The 12,673-nt window shown below is 41.5% G+C and overlaps 1 protein-coding gene across 1 annotated transcript; it reads right to left on the reverse strand.

Annotated features, from left to right (window-relative positions):
* Positions 1-246: 246 nt before the first annotated feature.
* Positions 247-12,672, reverse strand: snx3 (sorting nexin 3). Its single transcript, XM_061091389.1, has 4 exons — positions 12,471-12,672; positions 4,329-4,424; positions 3,957-4,081; positions 247-1,439 (listed from the first exon to the last, which is right to left on the reverse strand). The coding sequence occupies exons 1-4, from the start codon at positions 12,630-12,632 to the stop codon at positions 1,334-1,336; spliced, it is 489 nt and encodes a 162-aa protein (XP_060947372.1). The 5' UTR covers positions 12,633-12,672; the 3' UTR covers positions 247-1,333.
* Position 12,673: the final 1 nt, after the last annotated feature.

The following is a 12,673-nucleotide window of genomic DNA, read 5'->3' on the forward strand; positions in this document are numbered from 1 at the left end:
AGTGTATTGTTACATGAGTTATCAAGTCACATTAAATCACAAATTAATCTATATCCCATCAATGAATGCATTAAACATTATCATTCATATGCTTGATCCGGCTCTAGAAGCAGAACATCACCTCTTCTCATAGAAAACATGAAGTGGTTTGCCTCCAATTGGAAGTCAGATGTAAGCATGTAGATGTCACTGCAAGAATCAACAGACCTCATTTTTATCACATTAAAAAAACTACAAGGTGGAAAATGTATTTAAAAATATATATTATAATGGGCCGACATGTTTAAGCAAACAGAAGCACCAAAGACATGCAAAAAAAGAGGATTTCATAGGTGTTAATCATACATCAAACATGAGTTAACTTGATTATTAGTGTTGTTGATTCCCTTTACAAGTACTTCGAACTATTTCAAAATCAAAACTCAAGGCAGTTTTAATAAATTCTAGTCAATAGGTCTGAAACCTCTTTGTAAAGGAAAGAGTAGATGATGTGTTTATTTAAAAAATAGACGTAAAAGCAAAAGGTTAAAATATCGGTTATAATGGCTGCAACAACTTGACAATCCAATGTGGCGCGGTAGACGGGTCAACAGTCCGAATCAACAAATGTACTTTCTGAGATATTTCACCTGTTTTATTGGAAAATCTTCAAAATAAAGAAAAATGGCACAGCAGTATACAAATCTCAAAATGCATATAGCCCGTAGAAATACTGCAGTTCCCTCTGTGTAAATTAAATTTTTCCTGCTAGAAAATCATCGTGATAACTGGGCAGGTGCTGGTTGATACACACACACACACATACACGTGCTTCCTTTTGAAGGGTGGATCAACCAAGTGTCAAGGCCCATCACATATATGTGTGTGTTTAGTTGCTAGTTATGGTGTATCGGATATATAAGATGGGAAATGTGGGTCTTTACAGGAGCATTGCATACATAGAAGTCTTATTCAAATGTTACTATATAAATGAATATATTCAAGACATAGCTAAATGATAAATACATAATATATCCATGTGAGTGGCATTTCCAGACATATAGAGAAATTACTATAAATTACTTTGAACCACAGTAATTGTGTAGAACATTCTTGACTCCAATTAGAAAGTGAAAACAAACACCGATCAGGGTCACTAATTTGACTAAAAGAGGAAGTGAACGATATTACTTTGTGGGGACGCGAGGAGGGGAAGTTGTCTTTGAAATGTTTATTGTCTGAGAGAAACCTGGAGCAGTGAAGAGAGCTTTGGGTTGTCGGGCCAGGCGGAGCCGAGCGGGGTCGAGCCAGACCAGGCCAAGCAGAGCCATCTTTTTGTTTTTTTCTTTTCTTTTCAGGCTTGTCGGATTTTGGATGGGGTGTAGGTCTTGTCCAAAGACTCGTCCTGTAGAAACATGTGCAGGCATCGTTCGTTCTGGGCTAAAGGGTGACCGGCCACTCTGAAACACACACAGGAGCAAAGGGCAGGTTTGAAGCAGGAGGATTTAGGAGTCCTTTGTAATGTGAAGGATATGAGGGAATATTTCAAGTGTATGAACATGTGAGTATATCTGCATGTGTTTACTGGAGTTATGGAACGCAGTGAACACGAGTTACATTTTCTAGGTTTAAGGTAAGATTTTAACATCGGCCATAAAAATTCATTTCAAAGATGTGCTTAAAAGTAAACAACAATTTTATTCATAATCTTGTGTTAAAATCCTGCACAATGAAACTTGTCTCTTTTTCTTCTTCTTCTTCTTCTTCTTATAAAAACAGAACATTGTAATTCTGTGGGCATTATTGCCAATTCAGTTGTTGTGTTATTGACATGCATACTATACTGTATACACCATGTAATATAAACTAATGTTCATGGTACACGCTTGTTACAGATAAACAAGAAATCAAAATACTTGTCAACAGGAGATAATACAGGAGAGGGATATAAAAGTGATTTATACTGCAAATCAGCGGTTTACCCAAGATTCAATAAAGTGTTCCTGGAGCTGTTTAAATAACATGCACGCATATATGGTTTTTATTAACAAGAGTAAACTACAATTAGTAACTTTTACAATGTTAACCCAGTACACACAATACCAATGTACGAATAGTGCGAGTATGGATTTGTGCCACAGATTTAGAATGGAAACGTGGTGTGTGTATGTGAGAGAGAGTAGGATGACTTGAAACAAGGGTCTCTATCTGGAGAAGTGCTGGGTATTCATCTTAAACACATGGCTACGAAGATGCTCCGAAAGCATTTGACAATCTGTGAAATAATCACAAAAATCAAAATGAATCTTGTTGATAAGATTCGGTAACGTGAACAGAAAAAGCAGAAATCATCATATCACAACTATGAAGAGGCCTATACTGTAAATTTAAGGACTGACTATACATTATATACTGACCTGTTGTACTGAACGGTATGTATAACAGACATTGGTTCGTGGTTATGAATGTGTGGTTGTGGCCACAAGCTTGTCTACTTTATTATAATATAAGTAATGAGTTTTTCTTTTCTGTCACCTTCAATAAACAAGAGAGAAAAATGTCAATTCCAGTAAAAATGTACTCATCAACTCCAACTCGGGAAATCACAGTTTTAAGGAATACAGTTGAAAAGTATTTGTGTTTTCCCCCCAACATCAATTTTTGATCCAAGTACGTTTTATTGAGATGAATCTGTTTATTACAGATGTATATTATCACATGCACTCCGTTAAAGCCATGCTGACATGAGGCTTCCCTTGAAGTCCCTTCAGATGACGCACAGCAGCTTGATGTGCATGAGCCTGTGCACCTGAGAGCCTCAAACATCTCATTTTATCCAGAACAGATCAACAGGATGACGTATGCATGTATGACCTCCAAATCGAAATATTTCAGTGAAATTAAGCTGCTCGGGCAGGAACCGACGGGTCAGATACCAGTGCAATCATCAGAAACCAGCTCTATTTAATAGGTTTTGGAAATTTTGCAGTTGACATTGAGGACAAGGTGCAGCAGAAGAATGTGAAAATCTGATGGTCCTTGCTTGCTTTTGGAAGCAGCGAGGGGTAAGCCCTTCTTTTTTCTATCTGAACCATGAATTACTCTACATTTGAGGATAGTTTTTTTCTTCTCTTCCTCACTTGTTTACAGTTCCTAGAAGATCTCTTCTCCACAATGCTCTCAATCACACATTAAAACAATGCTGCCAGCCATGTCGTCCAGTATTTCGTCTGAACAATGATATGATCAACAGCAGTTATTCATTCTCTGAGGAAAGTGTGTGTGTGTGTGTGTGTGTGGGGGGGGGGGGTCTTAATTGCCAGCACTTTCTCATCTCCTTGAGAAAAAAAACATATTTATGGATTTTAATTTTCTCAACTGTCTTTGCACACTTAATATTCCAGCAGGAAACATTGACGCATTTGCACATGAAACAAAGATAATGGCCAAGTCTGCAATCAAAGCAAATAATTACAGTCACACTGTAACTTTTATTGTTATGCAGCTGAAGACGAGGACATGCTGGATCAAAAATAAGCAGAGGTGCACACACCATCCCGTGGAACCAGGCGCTGTAATTTGAGCTGCAATTATCATAAATTACACATCAACAATAAAACAAATGTGGGAAAAATTATGTTCTGGGGTTCGCGCTCGAGTCCTCTTTGGTTATTCTTATCCTTTTTTTCCAACGTAATTAAAAAGAGAATTAAGGAGGATACTGACGGAAAAATACCTGCCCGTCTCTGCGGGTTCAGTTTGTTAACAATATGAAGAGAAGTGGAAAAGTTGAATCTACTTACTGCAAAGTGTTTCATTGTTGTTGAGAGTAAAAAAAAAAAAGACATCGCTAAGGAACGAGCATTAAACGACTGCGAGTACAAAGGGACAAGAATTGTAAGGAGTAAATTGTTTTGACCTTGTGGCAAAGTAGTGGAAGTTGGGAGAGAGAGAGACAGACGACGTGGAAGGCTTACTTGTTGAGAAACTGCTCCAGTCCCTGTCTTCGCTCCTCAATGAAGAGGTCATCAAATATCCCATTATCCCCTCGAAACGGGAACTGCCGGAAAAGAGCTTTTCCTGGGAGAGGAGGGACGACCACCTACGATAAAAGAGCAACCACATTAGCAGTTAAACAAGCAATTTATTAAACAGTAAAACAGTCTTAAAGTGAGTCTGTGTCATGTGGTCAAAGTTGAAACCTTCCTAGACAAACTTATAATGTCCAGCAGATCTTTCAACCGCTCTCTCCCTGATCAAGTGCGGTGCATAAACGGTCAAGGCTATATAATGATTTGATAAACCAAGTACTCGAGAGGCTTTGTGTCAAGTTACCCTCCAAGTCTCACCTTGCTCTCCCTCTCCAGCTCCGATCTGAGCCACTCGAAGTCACTGTATCGCCTTCGAACAAGAGACTCCTTCAGCTTAAAGATGGGTAGGTTGGTCTGCAAAGACACAGAAACACACACAGTTAACAAACAGATAATTTTCTGGCTCAATGAGTAATGGACCAATCCACTAACTAGCTCCACTCTATAGTTCTTTCTTTATTGCAACATGTTTTTCTCCTCAATGCATGTCAGAGTATTAAGTGTTCAAGGTGAAACAACAAATCAATTCATCGTTCAACAGAAAATGAATCAGAAACCATTTTCATGATCAGTTTTCCGTTTGTTTCCTGCCAAAATGCCAAAAAAACATTATGTGCAACTTTTCAAACATATTTGGGGTTTGGACTGTTGGATGGATCAGCAAGGATTTGAGGAAACTGTGATGAGTATTTTCTGAAATTGTATATTACAAACTATTAATTGATAAAAAAATTGACAGATTAGTCACCAATAAAAAAACTATCTTTTAGGTAAATCCTTGCTATACCCTTCACATAATCAAATGGAAAACATGACTTCAGGGTACACAGGAACACCTTGACATACATCTTGAGTTTAATGTCATTAGTAAAAACCAACATCTGGTTTAGTTTCACCCAGGAACTAACTAACTTAGTATTGGTCTCATTGCTTTAGTTACCTGTGGGTTTGGACACCTTGTGACGCAACTGTTGACCATAAACTCATTTAAATGTGTTCCCTAGTATGAGTTTAACACCAACAAACCAACTCCAAACTGTGTGCCAACAGTAAAAAGAGCGTAATGATCACTGCCATGAGGAGAGATTGTGCCAAAATGAAGAGAAAGTTAATTCCTTACTGCATTGGTTTCAGGTATAGCCTTGTGTTATCTACTCTGACTTTATAAAAATGAAGAGGAGACGAAATGGAACAAAGACTCCTTCAAATTGAGGTACACTGAAAAGAAACATTTAAACTGTCCTCCAGGCAAAGTTCACTTATGTTTTGCTCACCAAGGTCTATTGCTCTGAGAAGGTTTTTGCCATTTTTCCCCTCCCTCTGAGCATTCGTGTATACCAGTGCACAGATGTGTGCATAATTCTAAGTTGCTGTTGACAAGCACTCGAGAGCGAATTTCATATTAAAAAGAGGAGATGTTTCGACATTGACAGAGAACACTGAAGCAAACAGCACATTACAGCACAATGCCAAACCTCTTCACTAGTCCTGGCAGCACATGGCCATCCCATGACAATGTACAAACAAGGAGAGAGTGAATGAGCATTTCATTGGCGGGCCACATTCGGAGAAGGTCAGAATTCACGGGAGGAGGAGGAATCACAAGAGCAAGGCAACCGAGCAAGTAGGTGCAGCACGAATGCAGTTTGAACAGCAGACTGATCGATGAGCAGATGACCGTGTGCAATAAAGGGGATGGAGAGTTAACTAGAAGGCTGAGTAAATGGATAAGCAACAAAAATAAAAAAAGGTGGGGGTGGGGTAGGCTTAAAGGAAGAAAAGAAAAAGTGGAGAGGTTGGGAGCTTCATCTGGTCTGTGCAGGACTAATTGAGGAGGGAGGAGAGCAGGAGTGGTCTTTTCGCTCTCATGGCCTCTCCCTTTCAGTTTTTTCCCTCTTTATTTCCCCTGCTCTGTGATAATAAGTCAGATTTTCTGCCCTTGAGTCTCCTCTCGTGGTGTTTCAATGGGGAAAACACAGGCATTTTTATTTTCTTCCCCCTCTGCTCCTGTCCTCTCCCTTCAGAAAATTTGACAAAAAAAAAAATTCTATTGCTGATTGTGATATCTGTGAAACAAATGTCAGAAATGGGAATAATTCAAGTACAAAGTCAATGGTCATAAATTCTACCTTTAAAACATAATAGTGTTCCATTGCATTTCTACTGAAGATGCAATTCAATATAATGCCGCCCGGTACAACACCAACACTAAGACCTCAGGCTTAAACATATAATCTGAGATATCCCTAAAAAAACTGGTGAAAATAGTCTTCATTAAATGTAGAAATATGTGGAGCAGCTGATGTACTGGATTGAATTACAGTGTTTAGATGCTTTAAATGGTCCAACATCTAATTTTCTTATGGGTGTTAGTCAGAGAAAACCATGGGGGAAAACGTTTTTATGGAATTGCAGGTGTTCTGGGCAGAAAGGTGAAGTGAAATGAGTACAGAGGAGCTATAGGAGGGTTTTGTTACGACAGGTGTGTTGGTGCATACAATGAGTGTGCAGCACAAACAGGGTCGACATGGGAGAGTCTTTAGAATGCTTCTCCAGACGTCTCCTTCTGAAGACTCTTCCATGTTCCATTACATGAATTGTAATGACATTTTGGTTTCTTTTATCTTTGATAACATGTGTCATAAGGTTTTTTTCACATCTTATGCTTTGTGTTTAAGCAAAGATGAATATGTTCAATTCCTGCTTGTGTGTGACACCAACTGATTTTAAAGTCGGTCAGGGTTTTCAACCTTTCACTGTTAACTGTAACATGAGAGTTGTTTCATTCTCACCCCGTGACATGATATCAGTTTTCCCCACCATCACATTAGCCTTGAAGCTCCTTCTTAAACAAACAAACCATTTTGTAACCAGTTCTTTCCGTGACCTTTGTGGTGCCTGCATGAAATCAAAGCACACACAGAAGTCAGACCTTACTGCATTCAAGACATTAATTTGAATATTGTGGACATAGCTCTACTATGATAATAGGAGATACAATAGGTGCCTGTAAACTCACTTAAATTATGTCTGCCACTCCCTCTTTCCCACCAAGTTTTTCTGTATCACCCCAGCACGAAAACCCAGCTCACACACCCCACTAATTTCAAGTTCTTTCCAGGTGAAGTTGTCAATGAGCCCCTCACTCCTCCTCTTTCTCAGGTCACAGAAGAAGTGGATTATCTTAGCTTTATCGCCCCACTGCTCTAGAATTAACTTCACTCTCCTCTCACCGCGCTCTGTCCCTGCTGCGTCATGTTACCTCACAGCATGGAGCGCCACAAAGTTAATCCCCACCACAACAGATCACAGTTACAGGTAATCTGCCACCGCCGTGACTCTAATCCCATCATGTGCGCACAGAAAACACTTAACTGTGCACAGGCACACACTGACGTACCGGCGGTAGACGTGAACAGGTGTTAAGTCATACAGTTAGCAACGTAAATATAATAGCCCAAAGCATTCAGAGCTTGTACACACAGTGGAGCCATGTCCAGACAATGAGGTTATTAGGGCGGGTGTAAGGGAAGAAAGTCACCTGGCCTTTCAATCCTCTCACCTTCTCAAACCCTGTGATTAAGAGATTGGCCTTGCAGGACAAGGGGAGGAACGAAAACGACAGAACTGAAAATTGAGAGGTCTCACTCTCTCTCTCTCTCTAACACACACACACACACACACAGAAAAAGGCGGTGCGTGAGAGCTCTACGAGTCAAAGATCAGGTTTCCCCTGGCCCCTGTTCTCTTCATGGCTGGTTAGAGGTGAGGACCCGGGTGTCTCAACTTACTGGCCCCTGCAGGGATTGGGACATGGGACCAGCCCAGACCCAGCCTTGTCTTAGCATTTCATTAATGGTCTAAAAAAGGCACACTTTGCCTCTCTCACTTTCTGAGAGACAGAGTAAAAAGGGGCTGTATGAGAGTAAAGTTAGCGGAAGGACAAAAATGAAAAGCTTAATAAACACATCAAGGGACATATTTAAAAGCAGGCTTTAAAAAAAAAAATCCTCTCTCCAAAAAAAGAGCATAAAGCTAGTAGCTGATCTTTCAAAGTACACCTCCTACCTTTACTTTCCCTTTTGCGTGAACAAGGTGCAATCCACGCTTCATAGGAAGAGCATGTGACGCATAATGTGAGGGACACAATACCTTAGGCTTATTGAAAATGGTTTGAAAAGAGGCAGAACCCTTAAAAACAGCGAGGCAGAAAGACGGAGAGAGGGGACAAAGATCACTCATCTCCTGAGAGAATAGTTCAAGGCCACCATGCATTAGCTTTTAGCAGGATGGATTAAGTCAAGTTTGAGAGTGCGCATCCCAAACCTCCCCCATGCCCCCTTCTTACCCCTCCCATATACTCCCCTTTCAGAATAACAGCATTAAAAATGGCAACATAATACCATCTCATTGCATCATATTTCAAAACGGGGAAGACAAAAAAAAGACAGGGAACAAAAGCGTTAAGGCTATGCTTCTTTTGCTCTCGCCTCTCCATGTACTCTCTCACTCGCTCCCTTTGCTTGCCGGCCCCTGTGCCCTGACAGCCGAGACTCGCCGAGCTGGCAAAAAGCTGCTTTGTTGCCATAGTATCAACTCCCACTTTTGATACTGTCATTTCAAGTAGGATATGGTAGCCTTGATACAATATGTTCCCCATTTCCATTAAAATAGTTGTCGAAGAGGATGCTGTAGACTTTGGATTACACTTGACTGTGCCTGACAAGCACCCCCCCCCCCTCCCTCCCTCCCTCCGACCAAACACATACACCCACTCCCCATCTCTCTCTCTCTCCATTTTATTAATGACCAAAGCCCCCCCACCCAATGCCCAAATGGAAAAGAGAAAGAAAGAGAGAGGGAGAAGCTATGGGAGTAGAGAAGAGGAGGGGTAGAAGACTGAGTGAGAGTGAGAGACAGAGCTATAAGAGGCCTTTTATGTACTCCTATCCATAAACAAAGTGAGATCCCAAAGTTCACTCCCCTGAATGTGCTCTCTGGATGAGATGGGAACCAGCTAAGGACAAGACATTTTTATAATACCCTGCACCCCCTTCCTCACCCACTCTCGGTCTCACTCAGACACTAACTCCAGCCCCCTGTTTGCTGAGGGTCCAAACGCACTACGCTGCTTGAGGGGTTCCTCTCAAACCGGCAACAACCACAAAAAAAACCATTAAGGTGATATGATAGGACTGAATAACTTTAGGAACCATTAGGAACACGTGCAAACCACATCTACCGTTTTAGAAGCTGCATTTAAAATGAAGGGATTTCGATGAGAACAAAAAAACATTGTTTTCAACACGACCCTGGACATTACAAGTCCACTCAGGCAAAAGGAGATATCCGCCTCCTTTCACTATGAACTTAGCTTCCACCTCCTTTGGAAAAAAAAAAACCTGACTGAAAGAAGTAGATTGATCCCATTGATTTAAAATGCCGGGTGCAGGACTGGCTGTCAACAAGTGACTGTGTAACCTGCCACACAGCAAACAGTTGGCTGCTCACATGATAATCCAGTCCTTTTACAATTAGTTTCAACACAAACTTGATGAACATTCGAAAAAAAAGACCAATGAGTCAGAAGCCATTGCCAAATGGATAAACGTACTCATTTAACACAGAGTCTGGGACAATATTACAATATTACAGAAAGAATGAGGCCGTGCTGCACAGTTTCGCACATTCACTTATAGAAATTGTAGTAACTCCACTATGAACCAGACAACTGACTGCACACAGCTGGGAGTGAAATGGGATAAGTGGGCGATGGGATGAAGGCTGGTGAGGGGGTGGCTTTCTGCCCTCCCATGGGTGGGGGGTGTGGAGTAAGGAAGGGGAATAAACACTCTAGCTCCCCCACACCCTGGCCCTGTTTTATTCTTCTCTTCTATCAATGAGGGGATTAGAGAGACGGTCTCAGTGCGGCCACAAGGGCTCTCTCAATTTCGGACGGATAGCGGAACATCAGTGGGAACAGGGGACAAGGGAAAAAGTCATAAACAGAAACTGTAAAGCAAAATTAGATAAGAAATTAAAGTAGGCCTGAATATCCAAAGCACAATGGAAACCAAAAGACAAAGAATAACGAAGACGCGGTGCATTCCTGTTCCGGGAATCGCGGCTGACGCTATTAAAATGCTGGCGATGGAGTAAAACGCTTCTAAAGAAACCTGAAGAAAGGAGCAAGAGAGAAGCAAAGCAAAGTTGACACCACGTTTGTTGGGAAGTGAGGGATGCGCCGCTTCTTCTGTGGTCGTATGCAAAGCAGGGTCACACAGGGCTATGAGGTGCACAATAATGCTGATTACACGCATATGCTAATTATTACACGCTAATCAAGTACAGTAGCCTTATATTCAATGCTAGCGCCTGGAGACTGCTTCGCTTCCCGCAGCCCATTTCTTTAAGGTAAATGGAAACTAATAATACTCGTGGGCTGCTATAACCAATCTAAATACACCAGGCCACTAACTACAGGGGTGTCAGTCAACTGAAATGATGAGGGATTAGAGATAAGAGATGAGGCAATCAGACGAGCTGAGTGACTGCCTGACAGTTCCAGAGGAGCTTAAACATAAAAAATGCTTAATATAGAGTCCTGGAATGGCTGAAGCAATGCAAAATAGTATGTGGTGACAGACAAGTTGAAAAATATATGTGAAAGAAGCAATTACTGTCATATTCTGAAAACAATTCTGATTTAAATAGAACACATTGTACCTGTGTAGGCTGATGGTTTTCTTCAGTGTATAATGAACCAAACTGTGGTTACGTATAAAGTTGGAAGGCCGGTCATATACTGTAATTTTAACGATGCCAAATGTTGTTGTAACTCTGCATTCTTGACATTAGAAACAGAAGTAAAACGAATACTCTCAAAGATTCACTTCCACGGGAGCTTTCAACCTGTATCCACAATCTTCATCAGCAACATTGACCTAGCTATATCTCCATTGAACTGTAGATCTTCAAATATTGCATCGCTTTGAGCTCCTCTAGGACTTCTTGTCCATATTGTCTGCATGGAGGAGTTTGACATTGAGGGTCTGTCCATTAGCAGGTCGATGAAAACTGAGCCAACTCATCATCTGAGGAAGACCATGTGATGTGGTCGCAAGCTCCAAGAGAAGTGGATATGTGGACCTTGAGGAGATTTTTCATAATCATATTGTATGTGTTAATTCACTGAAACTCAGTGGATGTGCTTGTTAAAAATAGTCGAACAAGATTTTTTAACCCACATGATACAGGAGGTGTCTTTTGCAATAACTAGGACTGTTTAACTTTCCTCTCTGATTGCTCAATAGAGCTATTTTTATGGACGGCGCAGGACAATGACCTAACATGTCATTTTCCAAAAGCATTTACACAACAACCTTTCCTCGATTCTTCTCACAAGCATTTTGACCAACTACAAAAGTGTTTTACCAATGAATGGCAGAAACCTCCATGAGGAGAAAAAGCATTTGTGCAACTCTGCATGTTCTCCCGGGCCAGTGTAGGAGGAAGGAAATGTGTTGTGTGAAGGTGGGGGGGGGACCGGGGAGCATCCTGCATCCTGTCCACACGCACAGAAAAGCTGACTTGCTGACTTGTGTTCCCCTTTTACGTGACTTTCGATGAGTGATCAGTGTAACCAGGAAAGATGAAGCATCCTTAGATCGACCTCACGCAAGTTTAGTATTAGTGTGACGCGTGTGTGAGAGAAGGAGCAGACACACACAGCCCCACTTTCATGTAAAGTGTATCATTCAGCCTGAGCGAGCTCTTATCTATTCTTTCCAGTCAGGGGATGGGGTGTGGCCTGAGGAGAACTCTGAGCTGCCCAGGAGGACTTTACACTTTATTTAATAACTTTCTATCCATCCTACCACAGAGGTTATTTAAGTCCAGCTCACTTGTAGCCATGTTTATCATGTGAAGCGATAACACAGCTGCACTGGCCAGGACACAGAGGGACAACACTAATGTAAACAAACTCCCCCCTAAAGCAGGGCGATAGGAAACAGCCTGTTAGCATCATTACTCGTACTTGTAATTGATCTGTAGTTGTTAGCATTGTCCCCCTGAGGTTATTTTACATATAAACTAACATCTAGACTCATAACTTCGTCTCCCCTGACGTTAACTCGATGTCAGGTAGCTAACCACTGTTGGTTCTGACGTGGTTCACTAGCCTGCTAGCTAGCTAATGCTACATGGCGTCACGTTTGACCCTCGCTTTTCGTAACTACGCATTCAGATATTCTAACATGGACACTGTTCAAATAGCTGCGTCTTCGTGACTGTGACGCAATCGGTGTCAAGAAGCCTTCACTTGTTTTGAGCGCTGAAAAACGGCGGCTAGCTTCAGGTAGCTAGCTCGCAAGCTAACGTCATTAGCAACTAGCTCACCTTCAGTTTCACTTCATACGTGGTGTGTTTGCCCCTGCCCACCCCGATGGTCTCGGGCTTGATCACGTCGATCTCTAGGAAGTTACTCGGGGGTCCATACGCGTCATTTAGGTTCTGAGGCTTGGAGAAGAGCCGTCTTGTGTCAGCTATGGTATCAGCCATTTCTCCCCTGTCCTTCCAGCAGATCGAGATAGCGTGAAGCT

The sequence above is a fragment of the Limanda limanda genome, chromosome 18, assembly GCF_963576545.1.
Source record: "Limanda limanda chromosome 18, fLimLim1.1, whole genome shotgun sequence".
Taxonomy (NCBI): Eukaryota; Metazoa; Chordata; class Actinopteri; order Pleuronectiformes; family Pleuronectidae; genus Limanda; species Limanda limanda.